This window comes from Staurois parvus, unplaced genomic scaffold (assembly GCF_062004578.1).
Source record: "Staurois parvus isolate SC_StPar_1 unplaced genomic scaffold, SC_StPar_1.0 ptg000544l, whole genome shotgun sequence".
Taxonomy (NCBI): Eukaryota; Metazoa; Chordata; class Amphibia; order Anura; family Ranidae; genus Staurois; species Staurois parvus.
In genome coordinates this window covers 10,353,095-10,378,318 of record NW_028318340.1, presented here as the reverse complement: position 1 = coordinate 10,378,318, position 25,224 = coordinate 10,353,095, and the positions used below count along the sequence as shown (strand labels likewise).

The 25,224-nt window shown below is 43.7% G+C and overlaps 1 protein-coding gene across 1 annotated transcript in view; it reads left to right on the top strand.

The window, feature by feature from the left end:
• Nucleotides 1-25,224, top strand: part of LOC149451267 (cilia- and flagella-associated protein 337-like) — a 172,608-nt gene that overhangs the window by 136,013 nt on the left and 11,371 nt on the right. The window contains exons 26-28 of the mRNA XM_089690806.1: nucleotides 654-693; nucleotides 11,383-11,471; nucleotides 22,027-22,211. Of these exons, the coding sequence (XP_089546932.1) occupies nucleotides 654-693; nucleotides 11,383-11,471; nucleotides 22,027-22,211 (314 nt within the window). The remainder of the gene's footprint in view (nucleotides 1-653; nucleotides 694-11,382; nucleotides 11,472-22,026; nucleotides 22,212-25,224) is intronic.

Below are 25,224 nucleotides of genomic sequence, written 5' to 3'. Positions count from 1 at the left end.
AAACATTGTCATTTCTTTTTAAATATTCCCTGTCAGGTCTCTTCCTGTAAAAGAAGATTTAGTATTCTCACCTCTGTTGTGGCCTGTGTCTCCTAACCACTCTACTTTATAGTACTGCAGCTTTCATCAGTGTCTTCAGCATTCAACTCTTCTGGCATGTTGGATGCCTTCAAGCCCTGCGCTCTATACTGAGTTCCCAGATGAAGTGTGCATTCATATGTATTTGCAAATGTATGCAACACAAACTTGAGATTTATCCTTTTTAACCTTGAGGATGCTGAAGCGGTTCTTTGTGCTGACTACAAGGAGAGTGTACTGGGAAATGTATTTCTTTGTAGATTTCCAGCCCATGTGTACCTTTCCTTTTTTTGGTAATCCTAAATTGATCAGAGAAGCTGACATTTTTTATTTGCCTGTAGTTGATCTTTAATATATTTTGATGCAGAATCTTTGTAGATTTTCAGCCCATGTGTACCTTTCCTTTTTTTGCTAATCCTAAATTGATCAGAGAAGCTGACATTTTTTATTTGCCTGTAGTTGATCTTTAATATATTTTGATGCAGAATCTAGCAAGGGACTATACAGTATATTCTGCATGCTTTACCTATTTAATGTCATACTTATGCCTAATAGTTCTATGTTTTGTTGTGCAGCTGTATGTCACTGGAGAGCACATGTGGACATGATCACAGAGTGAGTACTGTATACTATACTTCGTTTAATGTACCTGTATATCTGACAAAAAACATTCTAGTTTGGATAACTGCTATGGGTCAGTTATGAAAAGGCCGAATTGTTGCTCACATAAATCAATCATACTTTCATTTTTTTCTTGTGCAGGTTAGAAAATGAAGGGAGACACTCCATTTAGCAAAATCTCTTTATTCTAGAAAGATAAACCATCTCCTGAATGGGGAAGCCTTCTACCTTCAGGCTTGAAAAAGAGGAACATTTTGGAGTTGATATTCTAAATGCAAATAGTCTGTTGACTTTGCAAAAGAAGATGCACTTTGCAAGGGAATTTGCACCAGAGCTTAGTGAATGTGATGACAAGTTTCACTTTGTAAATAATATCCAATCAGGTGAAAGGAAAATAAAAAAATGAGTGGATGATGGAAGACAGCAAAGCTTCACTTCATTCACTTAGCTCTGGGGGCAAATTCCCTTGCAGAGTGCAATTTCCCTTGCAAAGTGAACAGCCTATTTACCTTTGGTAAATCATCCTAACTTCTACCAAATAAGTCCTTTGATGTCTTATCTTGTCTGGCACATATAAAATTATACTTTTTCACCAACGTTAAAAAAATATCTATTAGAAGTAAATCATTTTCCTACAGTTAACCTGTTTTTTTTAGAAAATAGTCCAAAAGGGTGACCTTACTTCAAGCAACAAGCATATAGGTGTGTTACACCTAAAATCAAAAAGCAGCGTATGGTAGCACCGCATGCAGTTCTTCATGGTGCGATTTCAGCCATTCTTTTAGAACGGGCTGAAATCACACTGCACCCACCACCTACTGCATGCATTACTTTTGGAAACTCACTGCAACCGGATTACATAATATTTCTCTACCATGCAATCCGGTGCAGACAAATGCACAATGTTTTTAACTTGTGTTTGGGGTGTCATTAACTTAATATTGCAGATCGCAACTGCAGTGAGTTTTGAACATGGTGTGGGAAATACTTGCGTAACTCTGGTTTCCCACACCATGTTCTGGTATGAACTGGCTCTAAATTGCTGAATGCTGTTTTCTGATTGGCTGTAAGTGCTTACTGCTATTAGTGATGTTGGAACAATTTTGGTAAATGCACCGACTATTGTTATTGTTATCAGTATTGTGTTGTGTGTGACAATAGGATAAAACGCTTTTCATGAAATGAAGCTGCATTTTCACAAATCATTTCCAACATTTGCATGGCCCTATATACATATGATTTGTGCCAACTGATGACTGAATTGGTATTGCTCTAATAATCTTATTTCTTGGAGTATGTCCATGTATTTAATTTTAGAAGTGGGAGACATTTGTGTTCCTGTCAAAGTAGTCTAGATCAAAATCTGTTGCAAACACTGCCTACTCAGATATGCGTCAGCTGCCTACTGTTGGCAAATAAAAACCTCACAGTTACTTTGTGAAAGAGCTGTGATCTTAATTAGTATACTGATGAATAGGGAGGTCATCTATGAGAAGGAAACACAATGAGGGCAATATACTGTACTCAGAATGGAGCTGCCAGACTCTAGAGCAACTGTGTATGGCACCCAATCAGCTTCTGTTCTTCTTTTTGAAAGCTTAACTGGACAAGCTATAAATAGAAGGTGATTGGTTATCAGTTGCAGGTGCTCAAGATTTTGATAAATCCCCCCCCCCCTTGTGTTTTAGGTGGAACCCTGGGCAGAAAAAAACTAAATATTTGCTGTACCCCCTTCTCCTCAACTGTATATACTGTATATAATGCTTATTTAGTCTGGGGGACCTTCACAACTTGCAATACTTACCCTATTCTACATGCTCCCTCCAAAGCAGACAAACGCACCCCTCCCTCACAATTCACAATGTCCACCACTCGACATTAGGGGACTGCCTGCTACTGCGGTGTAAAGGCAACCATGTTGTAAATATTTGTCTGTATTCAAACCTCCTAGATGAGACAAGAAGTACAGTATGTGTATGTGTTTGCTTCCCCTGTTAAAGAAAGCGGAATTCGAGAAACTATGGGGCTTCTCTTGGGCAAAGCAATCTATTGATTGAAAAAATATATATACAGCTGTGAGCAAGTTCATGACATCAATTGTTATATTACTAAAGGTACCATTCACAAAGATATACACCAGAGCAAGGACCATTAATTAAAAAGAAAGTGGCAGTTATTTTCAGCTGAGTCCAGTTAGATTTGATACCTACAGTTTCACTAGCAAATAATTGCCTGTTTCAATATACGTAAGGTTGGAGTAGTTTGATCATGAAGAAAAGTGTTGTAGGTGTGGTGGAGATACGGGGGGGAAGGGAGGGGTGGCTGAGGAGGGAATCCATTTTAGGGGCATGGGGTGTAAGGGGCTGGAGTGCTTCCAGTAGGCATAGAGTGGGAGTAGGGATGTTTGGTGAGAGAGGATAAGTGCTGTTGTGAAGGGGGTTATGCAGCTGTGATAGTAGAAATGGGTGAGAGCATAGAGATGCAGTGTAGTGGGGGGGCTTGTGCAGAAGAGAGGGTAGTAAGAAACAATCAGGTGCAGTTGTCAGAGGGGGGTTCAGGAACAGTGGTGAAGGCAAAAGGGCACAGGCATGGTGGTAAAATGGGAAGCGTGCAGGTACAATGTTTAGAGCAGGGTGTCTAGGTTTGATTATGTGCTTCAAATGGTGTTGGGAGCATGATGGTGGTGAAGATGCTGTCATGGTGGTGAGAGCTGGGGGTCAGTGTGCAGGTACGATGGTTGCAGCTGAGCAGGGGTTGCATGCATCAAGGAATTGGGTGAGCGTTTGGATATGGTTGTGAAGGAGGCATGCAGGTACAGGGTGGGGGTGTGCACAAGTCATAAGAGATCGACATCCTGCAGGTGCATTGGTAAGGATGGGGGAAAGCACAATTGCAGTGGTGAGTGGTGGGGTACAGGTGCAGTTGTGGAAGAGGAAGTGCATGTGTGGTGGGTGGTGAGAGGAGGGGCGCAGGCATGCATGGTGGTGAGAGAATGGGGGTGCAGAACTAGAGGTTGCTGAGAGAAGGTGGGAGTGCAGGTGGAATGAGTGCTGAGAAAATAGGGGCTTCGGGTACAGTACGTGATGAGAAAGCTGTAGACATGGCAAATACTGAGAGAAGGCAGTTGGAGGAGCAGCAGGTTGTGAGAGAAGGCACACAGAGGCTTGGTGGGTTATGAGAGAAGGGTAATGGTGCTGTGGGTGCTGATAGATGGAGGGATGCAGATGCATTGAAAGCCAAGAGAAGTAAGGGTGCAGGGGCTTTGAATGCTTGGAAAAGGAGGTATGCAGGGGCATTTGATGCTGAGAGAAGGAGGGCTGCAGGGGCATTTAATGCTGAGAGAAGGAGGGCTGCAGGGGCATTTAATGCTGAGAGAAGGAGGGCTGCAGGGGCATTGAATGCTTGGAGAAGGAGAGCTGCAGGGACATTGAATGCTTAGAGAAGGAGGGCTGCAGGGGCATTTAATGCTGAGAGAAGGAGGGCTGCAGGGGCATTTAATGCTGAGAGGAGGGCTGCAGGGGCATTTAATGCTGAGAGAAGGAGGGTTGCAGGGGCATATAATGCTGAGAGAAGGAGGGCTGCAGGGGCATTTAATGCTGAGAGAAGGAGGGCTGCAGGGGCATATAATGCTGGGAGAAGGAGGGCTGCAGGGGCATTGAATGCTTGGAGAAAGAGGGCTGCAGGGGCATTTAATGCTGAGAGGAGGGCTGCAGGGGCATTTAATGCTGAGAAGGAGGGCTGCTGGAACATTGAATGCTTGGAGAAGGAGGGCTGCAGGGGCATTTAATGCTGAGAGAAGGAGGGCTGCAGGGGCATTTAATGCTGAGAGAAGGAGAGCTGCAGGGGCATTTAATGCTGAGAGAAGGAGGGCTGCAGGGGCATTGAATGCTTGGAGAAGGAGGGCTGCAGGGGCATTTAATGCTGAGAGAAGGAGGGCTGCAGGGGCATTTAATGCTGAGAGAAGGAGGGCTGCAGGGGCATTTAATGCTGAGAGAAGGAGGGCTGCAGGGGCATTGAATGCTTGGAGAAGGAGGGCTGCAGAGGCATTGAATGCTGAGAGAAGGAGGGCTGCAGGGGCATTTAATGCTGAGAGAAGGAGGGCTGCAGGGGCATTTAATGCTTGGAGAAGGAGGTCTGCAGGGGCATTTAATGCTTGGAGAAGGAGGGCTGCAGGGGCATTGAATGCTGAGAGAAGGAGGGCTGCAGGGGCATTTAATGCTGAGAGAAGGAGGGCTGCTGGGACATTGAATGCTTGGAGAAGGAGGGCTGCAGGGGCATTTAATGCTGAGAGAAGGAGGGCTGCAGGGGCATTTAATGCTGAGAGAAGGAGGGTTGCAGGGGCATATAATGCTGAGAGAAGGAGGGCTGCAGGGGCATTTAATGCTGAGAGAAGGAGGGCTGCAGGGGCATTTGATGCTGAGAGAAGGAGGGTTGCAGGGGCATATAATGCTGAGAGAAGGAGGGCTGCAGGGGCATTTAATGCTGAGAGAAGGAGGGCTGCAGGGGCATTTAATGCTGAGAGGAGGGCTGCAGGGGCATATAATGCTGAGAGAAGGAGGGCTGCAGGGGCATTGAATGCTTGGAGAAAGAGGGCTGCAGGGGCATTTAATGCTGAGAGGAGGGCTGCAGGGGCATTTAATGCTGAGAAGGAGGGCTGCTGGAACATTGAATGCTTGGAGAAGGAGGGCTGCAGGGGCATTTAATGCTGAGAGAAGGAGGGCTGCAGGGGCATTTAATGCTGAGAGAAGGAGAGCTGCAGGGGCATTTAATGCTGAGAGAAGGAGGGCTGCAGGGGCATTGAATGCTTGGAGAAGGAGGGCTGCAGGGGCATTTAATGCTGAGAGAAGGAGGGCTGCAGGGGCATTTAATGCTGAGAGAAGGAGGGCTGCAGGGGCATTTAATGCTGAGAGATGGAGGGCTGCAGGGGCATTGAATGCTTGGAGAAGGAGGGCTGCAGGGGCATTTAATGCTGAGAGAAGGAGGGCTGCAGGGGCATTTAATGCTTGGAGAAGGAGGTCTGCAGGGGCATTTAATGCTTGGAGAAGGAGGGCTGCAGGGGCATTGAATGCTGAGAGAAGGAGGGCTGCAGGGGCATTTAATGCTGAGAGAAGGAGGGCTGCTGGGACATTGAATGCTTGGAGAAGGAGGGCTGCAGGGGCATTTAATGCTGAGAGAAGGAGGGCTGCAGGGGCATTTAATGCTGAGAGAAGGAGGGTTGCAGGGGCATATAATGCTGAGAGAAGGAGGGCTGCAGGGGCATTTAATGCTGAGAGAAGGAGGGCTGCAGGGGCATTTAATGCTGAGAGGAGGGCTGCAGGGGCATTGAATGCTTGGAGAAGGAGGGCTGCAGGGACATTGAATGCTTAGAGAAGGAGGGCTGCAGGGGCATTTAATGCTGAGAGAAGGAGGGCTGCAGGGGCATTTAATGCTGAGAGAAGGAGGGTTGCAGGGGCATATAATGCTGAGAGAAGGAGGGCTGCAGGGGCATTTAATGCTGAGAGAAGGAGGGCTGCAGGGGCATTTAAAGCTGAGAGAAGGAGGGTTGCAGGGGCATTGAATGCTGAGAGAAGGAGGGCTGCAGGGGCATTTAATGCTGAGAGGAGGGCTGCAGGGGCATATAATGCTGAGAGAAGGAGGGCTGCAGGGCATTGAATGCTTGGAGAAAGAGGGCTGCAGGGGCATTTAATGCTGAGAGGAGGGCTGCAGGGGCATTTAATGCTGAGAGAAGGAGGGCTGCTGGGACATTGAATGCTTGGAGAAGGAGGGCTGCAGGGGCATTTAATGCTGAGAGAAGGAGGGCTGCTGGGGCATTGAATGCTGAGAGAAGGAGGGCTGCAGGGCCATTAATGCTTGGAGAAGGAGGGCTGCAGGGGCATTTAATGCTGAGAGAAGGAGGGCTGCAGGGGCATTTAATGCTGAGAGAAGGAGGGCTGCAGGGGCATTTAATGCTGAGAGAAGGAGAGCTGCAGGGGCATTTAATGCTGAGAGGAGGGCTGCAGGGGCATTTAATGCTGAGAGAAGGAGGGCTGCAGGGGCATTGAATGCTGAGAGGAGGGCTGCAGGGGCATTTAATGCTGAGAGAAGGAGGGTTGCAGGGGCATATAATGCTGAGAGAAGGAGGGCTGCAGGGGCATTTAATGCTGAGAGAAGGAGGGCTGCAGGGGCATTTAATGCTGAGAGAAGGAGGGCTGCAGGGGCATTTAATGCTTGGAGAAGGAGGGCTGCAGGGACATTGAATGCTTAGAGAAGGAGGGCTGCAGGGGCATTTAATGCTGAGAGAAGGAGGGCTGCAGGGGCATTTAATGCTGAGAGAAGGAGGGTTGCAGGGGCATATAATGCTGAGAGAAGGAGGGCTGCAGGGGCATTTAATGCTGAGAGAAGGAGGGCTGCAGGGGCATTTAAAGCTGAGAGAAGGAGGGTTGCAGGGGCATTGAATGCTGAGAGAAGGAGGGCTGCAGGGGCATTTAATGCTGAGAGGAGGGCTGCAGGGGCATATAATGCTGAGAGAAGGAGGGCTGCTGGGACATTGAATGCTTGGAGAAGGAGGGCTGCAGGGGCATTTAATGCTGAGAGAAGGAGGGCTGCTGGGGCATTGAATGCTGAGAGAAGGAGGGCTGCAGGGCCATTAATGCTTGGAGAAGGAGGGCTGCAGGGGCATTTAATGCTGAGAGAAGGAGGGCTGCAGGGGCATTTAATGCTGAGAGAAGGAGGGCTGCAGGGGCATTTAATGCTGAGAGAAGGAGAGCTGCAGGGGCATTTAATGCTGAGAGGAGGGCTGCAGGGGCATTTAATGCTGAGAGAAGGAGGGCTGCAGGGGCATTGAATGCTGAGAGGAGGGCTGCAGGGGCATTTAATGCTGAGAGAAGAAGGGCTGCAGGGGCATTTAATGCTGAGAGGAGGGCTGCTGGGGCATTTAATGCTTGGAGAAGGAGGTCTGCAGGGGCATTTAATGCTTGGAGAAGGAGGGCTGCAGGGGCATTGAATGCTGAGAGAAGGAGGGCTGCAGGGGCATTTAATGCTGAGAGAAGGAGGGCTGCTGGGACATTGAATGCTTGGAGAAGGAGGGCTGCAGGGGCATTGAATGCTTGGAGAAGGAGGGCTGCAGGGACATTGAATGCTTAGAGAAGGAGGGCTGCAGGGGCATTTAATGCTGAGAGAAGGAGGGCTGCAGGGGCATTTAATGCTGAGAGAAGGAGGGCTGCAGGGGCATTTAATGCTGAGAGAAGGAGGGTTGCAGGGGCATATAATGCTGAGAGAAGGAGGGCTGCAGGGGCATTTAATGTTGAGAGAAGGAGGGCTGCAGGGGCATTTAATGCTGAGAGAAGGAGGGTTGCAGGGGCATATAATGCTGAGAGAAGGAGGGCTGCAGGGGCATTTAATGCTGAGAGGAGGGCTGCAGGGGCATATAATGCTGAGAGAAGGAGGGCTGCAGGGGCATTGAATGCTTGGAGAAAGAGGGCTGCAGGGGCATTTAATGCTGAGAGGAGGGCTGCAGGGGCATTTAATGCTGAGAGAAGGAGGGCTGCAGGGGCATTTAATGCTGAGAGGAGGGCTGCAGGGGCATTTAATGCTGAGAGAAGGAGGGCTGCTGGGACATTGAATGCTTGGAGAAGGAGGGCTGCAGGGGCATTTAATGCTGAGAGAAGGAGGGCTGCAGGGGCATTTAATGCTGAGAGAAGGAGAGCTGCAGGGGCATTTAATGCTGAGAGAAGGAGGGCTGCAGGGGCATTGAATGCTTGGAGAAGGAGGGCTGCAGAGGCATTGAATGCTGAGAGAAAGAGGGCTGCAGGGGCATTTAATGCTGAGAGAAGGAGGGCTGCAGGGGCATTTAATGCTGAGAGAAGGAGGGCTGCAGGGGCATTTAATGCTGAGAGAAGGAGGGCTGCAGGGGCATTTAATGCTTGGAGAAGGAGGTCTGCAGGGGCATATAATGCTGAGAGAAGGAGGGCTGCAGGGGCATTTAATGCTTGGAGAAGGAGGGCTGCAGGGGCATTGAATGCTGAGAGAAGGAGGGCTGCAGGGGCATTTAATGCTGAGAGAAGGAGGGCTGCTGGGACATTGAATGCTTGGAGAAGGAGGGCTGCAGGGGCATTTAATGCTGAGAGAAGGAGGGCTGCAGGGGCATTTAATGCTGAGAGAAGGAGGGTTGCAGGGGCATTTAATGCTGAGAGAAGGAGGGCTGCAGGGGCATATAATGCTGAGAGAAGGAGGGCTGCAGGGGCATTTAATGCTGAGAGAAGGAGGGCTGCAGGGGCATTGAATGCTTGGAGAAGGAGGGCTGCAGAGACATTGAATGCTTAGAGAAGGAGGGCTGCAGGGGCATTTAATGCTGAGAGAAGGAGGGCTGCAGGGGCATTGAATGCTTGGAGAAGGAGGGCTGCAGAGACATTGAATGCTTAGAGAAGGAGGGCTGCAGGGGCATTTAATGCTGAGAGAAGGAGGGCTGCAGGGGCATTTAATGCTGAGAGAAGGAGGGTTGCAGGGGCATATAATGCTGAGAGAAGGAGGGCTGCAGGGGCATTTAATGCTGAGAGAAGGAGGGCTGCAGGGGCATATAATGCTGAGAGAAGGAGAGCTGCAGGGGCATTGAATGCTGAGAGAAGGAGGGCTGCAGGGGCATTTAATGCTGAGAGGAGGGCTGCAGGGGCATTGAATGCTTGGAGAAAGAGGGCTGCAGGGGCATTTAATGCTGAGAGGAGGGCTGCAGGGGCATTTAATGCTGAGAGAAGGAGGTCTCCTGGGACATTGAATGCTTGGAGAAGGAGGGCTGCAGGGGCATTTAATGCTGAGAGAAGGAGGGCTGCTGGGGCATTGAATGCTGAGAGAAGGAGGACTGCAGGGCCGTTAATGCTTGGAGAAGGAGGGCTGCAGGGGCATTTAATGCTGAGAGGAGGGCTGCAGGGGCATTTAATGCTGAGAGAAGGAGGGCTGCAGGGGCATTGAATGCTGAGAGAAGGAGGGCTGCAGGGGCATTTAATGCTGAGAGAAGGAGGGCTGCAGGGGCATTTAATGCTGAGAGGAGGGCTGCTGGGGCATTTAATGCTGAGAGAAGGAGGGCTGCAGGGGCATTTAATGCTGAGAGAAGGAGGGCTGCAGGGGCATTTAATGCTGAGAGGAGGGCTGCTGGGGCATTTAATGCTGAGAGAAGGAGGGCTGCAGGGGCATTTAATGCTTGGAGAAGGAGGTCTGCAGGGGCATTTAATGCTTGGAGAAGGAGGGCTGCAGGGGCATTTAATGCTGAGAGAAGGAGGGCTGCTGGGACATTGAATGCTTGGAGAAGGAGGGCTGCAGGGGCATTTAATGCTGAGAGAAGGAGGGCTGCAGGGGCATTGAATGCTTGGAGAAGGAGGGCTGCAGGGACATTGAATGCTTAGAGAAGGAGGGCTGCAGGGGCATTTAATGCTGAGAGAAGGAGGGCTGCAGGGGCATTTAATGCTGAGAGAAGGAGGGTTGCAGGGGCATATAATGCTGAGAGAAGGAGGGCTGCAGGGGCATTTAATGCTGAGAGAAGGAGGGCTGCAGGGGCATTGAATGCTTGGAGAAAGAGGGCTGCAGGGGCATTTAATGCTGAGAGGAGGGCTGCAGGGGCATTTAATGCTGAGAGAAGGAGGGCTGCAGGGGCATTTAATGCTGAGAGAAGGAGGGCTGCAATGGCATTTAATGCTGAGAGAAGGAGGGCTGCTGGGACATTGAATGCTTGGAGAAGGAGGGCTGCAGGGGCATTTAATGCTGAGAGAAGGAGGGCTGCAGGGGCATTGAATGCTGAGAGAAGGAGGGCTGCAGGGGCATTTAATGCTGAGAGGAGGGCTGCTGGGGCATTTAATGCTTGGAGAAGGAGGGCTGCAGGGGCATTGAATGCTTGGAGAAGGAGGGCTGCAGGGGCATTGAATGCTGAGAGAAGGAGGGCTGCAGGGGCATTGAATGCTGAGAGAAGGAGGGCTGCAGGGGCATTTAATGCTGAGAGGAGGGCTGGATGACATTGATGGTTGAGTGATAGTGCATTGCCAGTAAAAGGTTTGAGTGATAGTGAGGGAGGTTCCTGACATTGCTGGGGGGGGTGACGTTGCAGGGGCTAAGATGCACTAAGCAGCACCTAGCAGTACCAGCCAGCCCGAATGCTGGTAAGAGAATTTCCTTCCCACATGTCCGTTGATCACAGTACCAGAGATTCTGAAACATCGTTGCAGACTGGTGGTGGGGCTTAGGAGCAGGCCGCTGCTGTTGTGCTCCTCTCAGTGTCCCGCTGCCTCTCTTCCTTCAAGTAAGTGGCTGGAGGAAGTACAGGATCTCTGGGAACTGGTAGGAAAAGAGCAAGGCTCTATGGGGGGAGGGCTATAGGGGGTTGGTGGAAATTGAAAGACAGGCAGATCTGATTGGAGGGAGTTACAAAATCAGAGGTTGCTCTGAACTTTTCTAACAGAGGAGAGAGGAGGAGGAATCAGGAAGAAAACTTGCTACTGGTTGCAGAATCCCTCATGGGCAAAAGAAAACTCTGACTAAGGCATTATCATAATGTAATGGTAAACTGTGTTGGACAAACATAATTATAACCTAGCTTTTATGTTATTAAGGACAGCTGAAAATTCTGATCCTTATACTTGTATGAAATGAACTTCTTCTCTGTTGTGGATGCAAAGGTTTATTAAAGCACATGCGCAATATGTTTCATTTTTTATTTCTTAGGTTGGAGGTGATAGATGAAGATAAAGTAGTCTTGTCATCATCCTTGGACTGCGCAGTGAGGCTCTGGAGCCTGAATGGAGAATTTATAGGTAATCGAGTTTTGGTTACAATGCTATGTATATAATATATTTTATTGAGATATATATATATATATATAGGTCATGTTCTTTATGACTCTTCAAGAGTTTTACTAATTGTGATTCTGCACTATTTTCAATTAAAGCAGAACTAAACCCTCCTATCCTTTACTGTCAGGAAAACAGCTACAGTATCTTAACTTAGTAACTAACTTTGTAACTATATTGGCCCTACAAAGGTTGATCAGGGAAAGTTGGTAACAAGTGACAGGAAGAAGACATAGTTACATAGTTACATAGTTAGTCTGGCTGAAAAAAAGACAGAAGGCCATCCAGTTCAACCATTAAAAAAAAAAGTTATAATCCTATACCCACAGTTGATCCAGAGGAAGGCAAAAAACCCAGCAAAGCATGATCCAGTTTGCTCCTGCTGGTTAAAATATTCCTTCCTGATCCCCCGAGAGGCAATCAAATATTCCCTGGATCAACTTTAATTATATGTTAATAACCAGTTATATTCTGTGTACCTAGGAAAGAATCCAGGCCTTTTTTTTTACTTCTACTAAGCTAGCCAGAACCAACTCTTGAGGGAGTCTATTCCGCATTTTCACAGCTCTTACTGTGAAGAAACCTTTCCGTATTTGGAGATTAAATTTCTTTTCCTCCAGACATAAAGAATGCCCCCTTGTCCTCTGTGATGACCTCAGGATGAATAACTCTACACCGAGTTCACTATATGAACCACTGATGTATATATACATGTTGATCATATCCCCCTTTAATCTCCTCTTCTCGAGAGGTTGCCCTTCTCTTTACTTTCTCCAGTTCCCCAATGTTCTTTTTGTGAATTGGTGCCCAAAATTGAACTGCATTGAACTACAGGGGTAAAATGATATCTCTCTCTCTCTCTGAAGTCTATATCTCTTTTAATACAAGATAGAATTTTGCTCGCTTTAGAAAACGCAGCTTGGCATTGCATGCCATTATTAAGCTTGTGATCTACCAGAACTCCCGGATCCTTCTCCACCATTGATTCCCCCAGTTGTACTCCCCCTAGTATGTATGATGCATGCATATTCTTAGCCCCCAATTGCATAACCTTACATTTATCAACATTAAACCTCATTTGCCACATAGTTGTCCAATTAAACAGTGCATTGAGGTCAGCTTATAAATTGAAGACATTCTGTAAGGTTGTTATTCCACTGCACAGCTTGGTGTCGTCTGCAAAGACTGAAATGGGATTTTTAATCCCAGACCCTATATCATTTATAAATATATTAAAAAGTAAGGGTCCCAACACTGAACCTTGGGGTACACCACTGACAACCCTAGACCATTCAGAGTATGAATCATTAACCACTACTCTCTGAATACGATTTTTTAGCCAGTTTCTATCCATTTACATACGGATTTTTCCAAGCCTGTAGACTTTACCTTACACATTAGCCGTGTGTGGGGAACTGTGTCAAACGCTTTTGCAAAATCCAAGTATACCACGTCCACCGCCACCCCTCTGTCCAAGGTTTTGCTCACTTCCTTATAAAAAGAAAATAGATTTGTTTTTACGTCTTTCATGAATCCATGCTGTCTGTTGCTTAAAATATTTTTTTTCCAGCAAGAACTCATCTACGTGGTCTTTTATTAAACTCTCCAGTATCTTCCCAATTAAATTAAATACATTCTTCTTATTTTATACGAATGAAAAGAAGGGGTGTAATAAGTAAGACAGTAATGTTAATAACAGTATGTTGAAGGTACCCTTATGGATGACAGAGTCCATGTTCAGAGAAGACTAGAAAAACTGAATGGGAACAAATCACCAGGACTGAATGTCTTATACCCAGAAGTTCTGAAATAACTTAGCAATGTTATGGCCAGACCGTTTTTCCTAACTTTTAAGTACAGCTTACTAACTGTAATGATACCAGCTGATTAGCAAAAAGCAAATGTAATATTGAAAAGAGCGATATACCTGGGAACTGCAGACCAGTCAGGCTCACATCAATAGTATGTAAACTATTAGAAGGAATGATAAAGGACCATATCCAAACATTTGCTGATGAGAAAATTATCATAACTAGTAATCAACATGGTTTTATAAAGAACTGTTCTTGCCAGATTCAAGTTGGGCCAATGTAACTATGTGTAAAATATCCATAACTGGAATTCTTCTTTAACTACACTAGAGAAATGTCAGTTCTGCAGAATGGCTAAACAGTCTGACAGAGCTGTGTACATCCCAGGACTGAAAGGGACTAAATGCAATTTTGGCAGCACAGTAGATCAAGTTTGTCAATTTTAACAGTTACCTACTGTTACCCACTGTCACCCTAACATCACTCCATTCCCCACAGTTACACCACTATTACCCTATTCATCCACTATTTTTCCAGTCATTCTCTCACAGCAGTAAAATACACCACATTTTATAGCAGCTCATTCACTGACACATCACTTTCATTCAATGCATCTTTATCCAGTAGTTTCCAATGTTGTACTGAAGGCAGGGGCAATTCAATGCACCTTTAATGTGACCTATAAACTGTACAACTCAATTGCACAACAAACTGAAATCTTTTAGGTGGAGGGAAGTAAAAATAAAAAACTAAAATATTATGGTTGCATAAGTGTGCACACCCTTAAACTAATACTTTGTTGAAGCACCTTTTGATTTTATTACAGCACTTAGTCTTTTTGGGTATGAGTCTATCAGCATGGCACATCTTGACTTGGCAATATTTGCCCACTCTTCCTTACAAAAACATTTCAAATCTGTCAGATTGCAAGGACATCTCTTGTGCACAGCCCTCTTCAAATCATTCCACAGATTTTTTATTGGATTCAGGTCTGGGCTCTGGCTGGGCCATTCCAAAACTTTCATCTTCTTCTGGTGAAAGCCTTTCCTTTGTTGATTTGAATGTATGCTTTGGGTCGTTGTCATGCTGAAAGATGAAGTTACTCTTCATGTTCAGTTTTCTAGCAGAAGCCTGAAGGTTTTGTGCCAATATTGACTGTTATTTGGAACTGTTCATAATTCCCTCTACCTTGACTAAGGCCCCAGTTCCAGCTGAAGAAAAACAGCCCTAAAGCATGATGCTGCCACCACCATGCTTCACTGTGGGTATGGTGTTCTTTTGGTGATGTGCAGTGTTGTTCTTGCGTCAAACATATCTTTTGGAATTTTGGCCAAAAAGTTCAACCTTGGTTTCATCAGACCACAACACATTTTCCCACCTGCTTTTGGGAGACTTCAGATGTGTTTTGCAAAATTTGGCAGGGCTTGGATGTTTTTCTTTGTAAGAAAAGGCTTCCATCTTGTCACTCTACCCCATATCTCAGACATATGAAGAATATGGGGAATTGTTGTCACGTACCACACAGCCAGTACTTTCCAGATATTCCTGCAGCTCCTTTATATTGCTGTAGGCCTCTTGGCAGCCTCCTAGACCAGTTTTCTTCTTGTCTTTTCATCAATTTTGGAGGGACGTCCAGTTCTTGGTAATGTCACTGTTGTGCCATATTTTCTCCACTTGATGATGACTTTCTTCACTGTGTTCCATGGTATATCTAATGCCTTGAAATTTCTTTTGTATGCTTCTCCTGACTGATACCTTTTACCAATGAGATCATTTGATGCTTTGGAAGCTCGCTGCGGACCATGGCTTTTGCTGTAGGATGCAACTAAGAAAAGTTCAGGAAAGACCTACTAGAACAGCTGAACTTTATTTGGGGTTAATCAGAGGCACTTTAAATGATGGCAGATGTGTACTGACTCCTATTTAACATGATTTTGAATGTGATTGCTTAATTCTAAACATAGCTACATCCCCAGTTATAAGAAGGTGTGCACACTTATGCAACCACATTATTTTAGTTTTTTTATGATTACTTCCCCCCCTAAAAGATTTCCGTTTGTTTTTCATTTGAGTTGTACAGTTTATAGGTCACATTAAAGGTGGAAAAAGTTATGAAATTATTTATCTTTGTCTAATTTTTTTACATCACAGAAACCTGCCATTTTAACAGGGGTGTGTAGACTTTTTATATCCACTGTATACAGGGGCAGACTGACAACTCATGGGGCCCCCGAGCAATAGGGGATCATGGGGCCCAGGTGTCCTTGCCCAAACTCAAAAAAGCCTATGAAAAAAGTACCAGGGGCATCTCATAGGGCCCCCTACTGACCCTGGGCCCTCGGGCAGTGCCCAAGTTTCCAAATGGTCAGTCCACCCCTGACTGTATATTACAGTAATATCAGGTTACTCATGACCATTAGGAGCATGAGATGTACACTTTCTTCTTTTATTTTTTTTCCTCAGTCAAGTTGGACTTCAGACGGTCATGACCTGAGAACCAGTTCTCAAGTCACCCCATGACCTACCAAAAAATGTAAGATTGAAACAAACATAAAGTATGACCTGGGAATGGGAAAATCAGATATCACAGCTATCACAAAAAAGAAGAAAGCCTGAAATAAAATGCAAACTATTTCTCAGCAATTGTAATCCTTCTCTAACTAATCCTTCATTTTATAATACTTTAAAATATCCTTTGCAGTCTCACCCTATCTAATTGTAATTCTGGATCCCTCTTATTCTGATTGTTTTTTTCACTAGCCATTACACAAAGATAGATTAAATTGATTAAATAAAGAATGAAGGTAGAACTCGTATTTTCATTTTCTTTTCATTAACTACAATATTAAAAAATGGAACACAGCTAGATAAAAACTGCAACATGTAGTTTAAATCTGAACCCCTAGAAAAAAATACTCATAAAATGCAGATATGAGGGCTGATTTACCTGCCAAAGTATTTGTATTTTTTCTCCATCTATATCTCAGATCTCCACAGCTGTGCCGCACAGCATAGCCCTGTCTGGCAGGGCAAGAGAGCCTTTTCTCTGGTGCAGTTTAAAAATTATTATTATTATTGTTATTATTATACAGGATTTTTATAGCGCCGACAGTTTGCACAGCACCTTACAATATAAAGGTGCTTACAAGTGTTGGCCCCCAAGACACCCTGTGATTGGACAATGAGAAAAGAAGCAGCAGGTGGATCTCATCTCTCTGTCACTCTGTCCTCTCCTCCCATCAGCAGGTTACCTGATTAGATCTTGTGTGCCCTCTCTCTCTCCCAGTGTTAGCTCTGCTGTATAGTTGATTGCAAGAGGCTGATGTTTTATCAAATTCAGGTATTTAAACTCAAATAATATGTTTCTGTTAGATCTGCCTGGAGTTCAGCCTTAAACCATGAATCAATATAGAAAGGAAATGTATCAATGACAAACAGGCAAATAACAGATCAGTTTAATCACCTCCCAACCACACCATAGCCAAAAGACGTCTACAGCGCGGTTATCTAGTTCTGGGAGGGTGTCTATAGATGTACTTCCAGAACCCCTCCCCCTGCACGCATTGGGAGCACTCTGTGCTCACCGTATCCTTTGGACACAGCTGATCTCAGATCAAGGTAAAGGGCCAATCACAGTGATTGGATGCAGCTGATCGCATATAAACAAACTTACTGGTTATCAGCATTTCTTTTCCTCAGCGCTGTCACTGTGTGAGGAAAGGAAAATCGATAACCAGCAATCCTGACAGCACACATTTACACTGATAATCAGTGCAGCCCCATCAGTGCTACCTTATCAGTGCCCATCAGTGAAGAAGAAAAATTACTTACTTGCAAAATGTTATAACAGATACTAAAACACATTTTTTTCAAAATATCACCAAAAAGAAAGCTATATCTGTCTAAAAAAAGATAAAAATTCCCTATGGGTACACTGTTGCATGACCGCGCAGTTATCATTCAAAATGTGATAGCAGTGAAAACTGGCCTGGGCAGAAAGGGGGTGAAAGTGGCCAGTATTGAAGTGGTTAAAGTACTGGTGTCATATGAAAACATTATGGTGCATGGTACTCTATAATAAAGAAGACTTCATTGTCCATCACTAGTACTTAATTTTCCGTTTTGAAATACAATTTTTGATGCCTGCCTTGGGGTACCAGCATCCAGCTTGCCCTCCCACCTTCTTAACTCTGCATCTTGGTCATATAACTTGGATACCCACCATCTCTAGCACTGTGCCACCTTTAGCCGTAGCTTCCTTGAGTCCTGCACAGAACAGTCACATAGAGAATGCAGCAACAATGTAGCTCATGGGAAATTAGTGTGAAATGTAACCATTGCTCCTAATAATAAATGAACAATAGACAGTGTGCTCAACACTTCTTAAAGCTGAATTCCAGGAATGGCCTTTTTTAAACTTGTATTATTCCAGCTTGATTACATCTAATCCTTCATAGCTCACATCCGGAGGGCAGCTAGGGAATGCAAAAATTCACTATAGTAGCCTGTGCTACATACAGCCAGAATTGCCACCTGTATACTGAAAACAGGGGGTTGAATTGCATCTCTACCATTCAGAGAACATCTCATATTTTCTCAAAAAATGTAAGGCATTCTCTCATTGCATAAGGCAAAGATCATGATGTCATCCACCCCTCCTCTTCACCCCATCAAATGAGTGAACCCCCGCTATTCATTAAAAATAATGTCAAATGTTTTGTGAATATCAGGGATGCTGAGCAACCAGCCCCATGTGTTCAGAAGGAAAGTCATTCAAGGGGCACCAGGAAGAGACCAGCACTTGCTGTATGTAGCACAGGCTTCTTCTTTGAATTTCTGCATCACCAGCAACCCTTGGGATACGAGCTTTAAAAGATTAGATGTAGCCAAGCTGTACCTATGTAATATTAAAAATAAGATCATTACTGGAGTTTAGCTTTAATGACTACACATAGAAATTAATGTAGTAAAATAAATTGAATCATTAAGGGTAGGAGACCGAAAAAAAAAAACAATCCCCACTTAATGATCATACGATAATATTAAATGAATACATGCAATCTCTGCATGCTCGCCAGTGGCATAGAGAGGCTTGGTGTACAGCAGCAATCTGAGGGACAGAAAACATCCTCCACAGACTGCATTTGTAATGGATGACACTGTTACATTTTCATTCATTATTATATGGGAATTAAGAAGAGATTTATTTAATCATTTTGGTCTCCCAGGCATAATGCTTTGATTAAAGGAAAATATTTTAATCAAATACATTTTTATGTGTATTAATATATGAAATGTTAAGAATATTGTCTGTTGTTTTTGGTAATTAAAGTGGTTGTAAAGGCTTAAGGTTTTTTATCTTAATGTATTTCCTGCAATAAGGTAAAAAAACTTCCATGGTCAGCTGTCCATCCAGCCCACCTTTAACATGATCTTGATCCAGCTCTCTCTCTCCCTAAGTGGCTCAGGATCGAGCCTGCACAACTGCCCCCATAGCACACGGCTTGCTATAGGGACACTCAGAAGGGAGGCAGAGCCAGGACCCCAAAAGAAGAGATTCAGGGCTGCTTTGTGTAAAACTATTGCGCATAGCAAGTATGTATAAGATGTTTATTTCTTAAAACCACTTTAAGAGCATTGATTATGTACTTCTCTTGTGGCCAGAAAGAGAATCACAGATATAAAACATGTCCAGTGTATATGTAGTGCTACCCCCTCAGGGGCCGCTTGATAATGCTTGTTCCCAGCAGTATCCCTGTCCTTGCAAGCCTTCTGACACCTTTGATACTCTGGATTCAGGCTTATAATAACAATATGAAATAATAATGCAAGAGACATGATTCTAACACCTCTATATTAGGCTTGTTCAAAAGAATAGACCACAGAATGAAGGTTTAGGAGGTTAATTCCCAGTTAAAGCATAAAAGCAAAATGCTGATAATATGGAAATAACCAAATAGCAGTGGTAAACAGATTATACAGTCACAAATAAATGATACATTGTAACTATGTAACTGCAACACCAGCAGCAGAAGGGGGAAGAAAAGGCTTATAGTGCCGCGCTCCTATATAAATTATCTGTAATAATTTGTGTTATGATTTCCAAATCAATTGATAAACAAAATAAATAAATGAAAATTAAAAATGAAAATATAACATATAAAATATAATATATGATGTAGGAATTGATCATCTATTGCCTATAACATCATATAAAAATGATAAAACATGACTGTGCTTGTGATCATTTGTGAAATCTAATGGTGAGCAAAAATCAATAAATAAATGCACATAAAAAGTCCTCTTCTAATGTAAATTGCAATGGTGAAATACTACTCCCACAATCCAAGTGCAGTGTGGTCTTAATATGCGCTCACCTTAAGTTTTGCCTAACTAAATAGGCAAAACTGGATTTTTGTCCTTACAGGACTGATGAAATAATCCTCCTGTATGGGGTTTTCCGAATGGCAAATAGATGGTTGTAATTGGATCTTAATCCACCTGGGGTCTCTGCAGTGAATGTGACTGATGCTTGTCAGGAATGGATGGATAGATAGATATCTCCCTTTTTCCCCTTCAGGGGTCTCCTTCCTCCTGTTTCAATCTCTCTCCAGTCTATCACGGATGGATAACATAAGAGCAAAAGAAACCATGGTGCCTTATCCTTTTTAAAAGATGTGTTTTATTACTGCTGGATATACCACTCACATTGATTACGTTTGCAGTAAGGAACTGCTCATGATCCTAAGCATACCACCTCATCAGTGAAGCATGGTGGTGGTAGTGTCATGGCGTGGGCATGTATGGCTGCCAATGGAACTGGTTCTCTTGTACTTATTGATGATGTGACTGCTGACAAAAGCAGCAGGATGAATTCTGAAGTGTTTCGGGCAATATTATCTGCTCATATTCAGCCAAATGCTTCAGAACTCATTGGACGCCGCTTCACAGTGCAGATGGACAATGACCCAAAGCATACTGCAAAAGCAACCAAAGAGTTTTTTTTAAGGGAAAGAAGTGGAATGTTATGCAGTGGCCAAGTCAATCACCTGACCTGAATCCGATTGAGCATGCATTTCACTTGCTGAAGACAAAACTGAAAGGAAAATGCCCCAAGAACAAGCAGGAACTGAAGACAGTTGCAGTAGAGGCCTGGCAGAGCATCAGACTTCAGGCTGTAATTGACTGCAAAGGATTTGCAACCAAGTATTAAAAAGTGAAAGTTTGATTTAGGATTATTATTCTGTCCCATTACTTTTGGTCCCTTAACAAGTGGGAGGCACATATGCAAACTGTTGTAATTCCTACACCGTTCACCTGATTTGGATGTAAATACCCTCAAATTAAAGCTGACAGTCTGCAGTTAAAGCACATCTTGTTTGTTTCATTTCAAATCCATTGTGGTGGTGAATAGAGCCAAAAATGTTAGAATTGTGTCGATATCCCAATATTTATGGACCTGACTGTATAATATAACACGACACGCTGTGCAAAGCAACTACAACAAAGCAGAGATTTTTTTTTTTTTTTTATCACAGCCTATGGTAGAAACTTTTTAATGTAAACCTTTGATTATACAGTACTAATATCTGCATTACCCAGTAGAGGTGCCAATTCATTTCAAAATCATCTGGAGAGCTTGCTTATTTCAGACCTTCTCACCCATTACAACTAGCTGGCTGTAATCTTGCACATAACTAATGGTGATGATATGCTTCACTATACCTATCTCTATATGTCATTCTCAATATATCCATAGAAATAAATAACTCACATAGAGATTCTGCTATGCAAAATGAACCATGTAAAATTGTAACCTCTAGACCCGAGCCATTGGTAAGTTGAATGCATATAATTTATCGCTTGCTCTATTTTCTAAAAATCAGAACGTTTTATATAGCTTTTTCTTACTGCTTAGCCCAGCATTTAGTTTTCTAATTTAGGAAACTAGACCTCAACTCAGATTTTCAGGTTTGCTATTTTGTAAAAGCTGTTAAATTGAAAGAACACCCAAAAGTTAGAGGTTTTGATCCTTCAAACGGAGGGGAACCAGCTGAAATAGTGTAGATTATATACAGATGCCTCCTGTAAGATCATTGAATGAATAGTACATTCCAGAATAGTCTTATAAAATACTAAAAGAAAGGATTGCTTTATGTTTCTAATTTGAATTTAGTCTAATGATAATTATCGTCTTTGTTTGAAAAATAACTGTACATGTGCCACCTGCTACTGAATTAATGTTTCAGTAAAATAACTTATAACAACAAATGTTAACATTCCTAACAACATAGTGATTAAGGCTTGGTTCACACTGCTGCGACTTGGGATCCGACTTGTGAGACCCCAAGTCGCATGATGTGAAATCCTATGTTAGTCAATGAGAGACGTTTTAATTAGCACTATTGAAGTTGTTCTGACTTTAGAAAAGGTTCCTGTACTACTTCAAGGCAACTTCTATCTGACTTGTGCCCATAGACTTTAATAGAAGGTGCCATCAAATCAGATCCTCGTCTATATTGATATGATTTGGATCTGACATTACAAGAATATGACCCAGGCATTCCCTGAAAGTTGCTTCGGAGTTGTTTCAAAGTAGTACTTAAGTCACCTGGCAAAGTCGCACTGCAAGTCGTGCAACTTTCAGGTAGCAGTAGTGTGAACCGAGACTTATCTTGAGTATAATTTGTTTTTTTTTTATGTCCTAGGAACATTTGGCCAGGCAGATCCATGGGAGGTTTTCACACCAGCTTCTTGGAAGCATCCAATGGTGCCTTATGAGATCCTTATAGATCCAGAGAGTATGCCTGTCCATCCAGTACTGGAAGCAGATGAGCAGGAAGACCATTCTACTCAAGAAAAAGAAAAAACAAAAGAAGTTTCAGATATAAAGGTTTGAGAAAGTTAATAAGCAATATGATATACAGCAGTCTATCCTAAAGAGTAGCTCTGGTCATTGTGCAAACAAAAAAAAAAGTGGGCATTTACAAATATCGCTGCTGACTTTTTTTTATACAGACACTTATGCAGGCCATAGATGGGGAGAAAACCGGCCGTTTTTTTAATGAAAAATTGGTCGTTCAATAGGCTGACGTTACCACCAACAGTAAAAAAAAAAAATCGGTTGATTTTCTTCCCATCTATGGTTGGCATTTAATTACTTCTGTCCCTGCAGAGAGCCCCGCTATTATATTTGACATTAAAAAGTATTGGGGTTGCAACATTGCATCTATTTGTTTCCATTTCAGATACAGATGGGTTTTTTTGGATACAAATAGATACATGGTTGCAACCGCAATGCTTTTTAATGTCAAATATAATAGCGAACTGGAATTCTTCTTCTTCTTTCTCTTCTTCTTCTTCTTTCTCTTCTTCTTCTCTCTTCTTCTTTTTTTTTTTTCTTCTTCCTCTTCTTTTTCTTGCAGGTCACAGCTCATGCGCAGATTTTTTATCGATAAAAAGATCGGTTGATTTACCCATCATTGCCACGAAAATCGGCCGATTTTTTTCCAACTTTACCGATCAAAAAAATCTGACAAAATCCAAAAAAACGGCCGACCAATTAACCCATTAACGGCCGATTTTCGACCCATTTATGGCCTGCATTACAGTTCAGGAATCCACCCAGGACAGTTCTTAAGGTATCCAGCATCCCATCTTGCTTGCTTTCTGGTGTTTCACAGTTGGCTTCCCTCTAACATGCATGATGTGTGCTGCCATTTCTGAATGGTCCCTCAGTCTCCTGGGACATATGATAGAGAAAAAAAAAACTTCAGTACAGACAGAGGAGGGGGGCGGGGGGAGGAGGAATATCAGAGGAACTTCCCTATTCAGGTGAAGTTCCACTTTAATTTAGTTAGCTGTATACGTGCACAAATCCAGGCCTAGGACTTGGTATGATGAATTCGGTGTGGAAGAAGTTGATTGTCCTCCACAGAACCCTGAGCTCAACCTTTGGGATAAATGTCCTTTATACGAAAGGTCTTCTCATTCAACATTGGTACCTGTGTTTTTTTTCTGAGCATGCACATATTCCCACAGAAATACTCCAAAATCTTGTGAAAATCCTTCCTAGAGGAGTGGAGGCTATTATAGCTGCAAGAGGGGCAACTTCATTTTAATGTCCATGGTTTTGGAATAGAATGTCCAACCAGCTCATATAGTCAGTAGTGTTATACTCTGAGACTACCTTACTAATGAAAATAGGCTTTTCACTTTGCAAGAGAAGTTGCACTTTGCAGGAGAATGTTCCCCAGAGCTTAGTGAATGTGGGGAGTGAAGCTTTGCAAAGATTGCCCAACCATGTGGAAGGAAAAAAAAAAAAAAACACAATTTTTGTTTGCACATGATTGAATGATAGATGTCAGCTGAGCTTCATGCTTCATCTCATTTTCTAAACTCTGGGGAAAAATCTCATTCAGTGTGCAGCTTTCTCTGCAAAGTGAACTGTCTATTTGCCTTTAGTACATCAACCCCTCTGTCATTCCAAAAACAGTAATATTTTATTTACTCAAAAAAATACATGTTACTTCGTAAGATAATACTGAAAAGATTGCTTCCATTTACAGGAAAATGACTAGCATTTTGCATAAAATTTAATTTATCTTAAAGGATAAGTTCACCTTTAGGTTTCACTTTTCATAATAAATATAAATGTCTTCCAATGCCATTTCAGGCCCATCCATCCCAAAGTGCTTTTCTCTCACTTACCTTATCCACAGGAGGTTTAAAATGGTTTATTTGAATTTTTTGAACGATTTTCAGATTCTGTCACTTCCTGTAGATCATCTCTCAGCATTCACTTCCTTGTTGCCAAACAGAAGAGGGCGTGGTAGGGTGTGTTCACTCTGGACCACACCTCCCTCATTACAATACCCACTTTCTATACAATCTGATTGTACAATCTCCTTTAGATCTCCCATCAGCTATGTAGTACAAGAGCCTGTTTGATCTGATACAGATTGAATAGATGGTTCAGGTGTGTCCTCCTATTCCATAGTTCTGGTAAATCTGAAGAAAATTGTACACAGATTGTACAATCAGACTGCATAGTGTATGGCCATCTTTTTACAAGTACATAGGAGGGAGTGAATGGAGACACTCAGTTATCAGGCCCCATTCACATCTCCAAGAAGCAAAAACTTACATTCCCGCATGCTTTGTTTTTGGTGTTTTGGAGCGTTTTCACTCGTCACGCATCGGGCAGCGCATTCACTTGAATGGTCTGCCCTACAAGCAACAATCGCCCCAGAGAAGATCCAGAATTTTTTTGGGAGAGGAGCACGATGCGGTACTGCAGTTTTTGGTGCGTTTGCTGCACTTGTGATGCCTATAACATGTAATGACAGCACAAACACGATGTACATTTGCAGTGGGTTTCTGAAATGCATGGAAAAGCACACATTTTCTGCCAGTTTGCCATGCGTTCAGAAACACACAGATGTCAATGGAAAGGCCCCATTCACAGCTAGAGTAGTGAGAACACTTGTTTTTTGGCTTGTTTTTCCTGTGACAGACATAGGGAAGCCCATTTATTTCAATGGGCTGTGCTACACGTGGCAAAGTAGCTCATGGGACATTTGGCATGGTGCAAGTTTTGGTGCATGTTGCAAAATGTGTTTGCTTATGTGTTTGGTGTGTCGTTAACAATTAATGACACTGAAATTGCAACTAGGTAATTTTAGGTGTATAAATGTGGCCATACACTAGACCAGTGGTCGGCAAGCCGCGGCTCGCGAGCCACATGCGGCTCTTTACACACTCTAATGCGGCTCTTCTGTGTGCCGGGCGCCTCCTCTCGGGCGGCCGCCCCAAAAGTCAGGACTCTGCAGCTAGCCCAGCAATGGGCAAACTACGGCCCGGCGGACCTTTTAATCCGGCCCGCGGAGCATGGCAAACATTGGCTG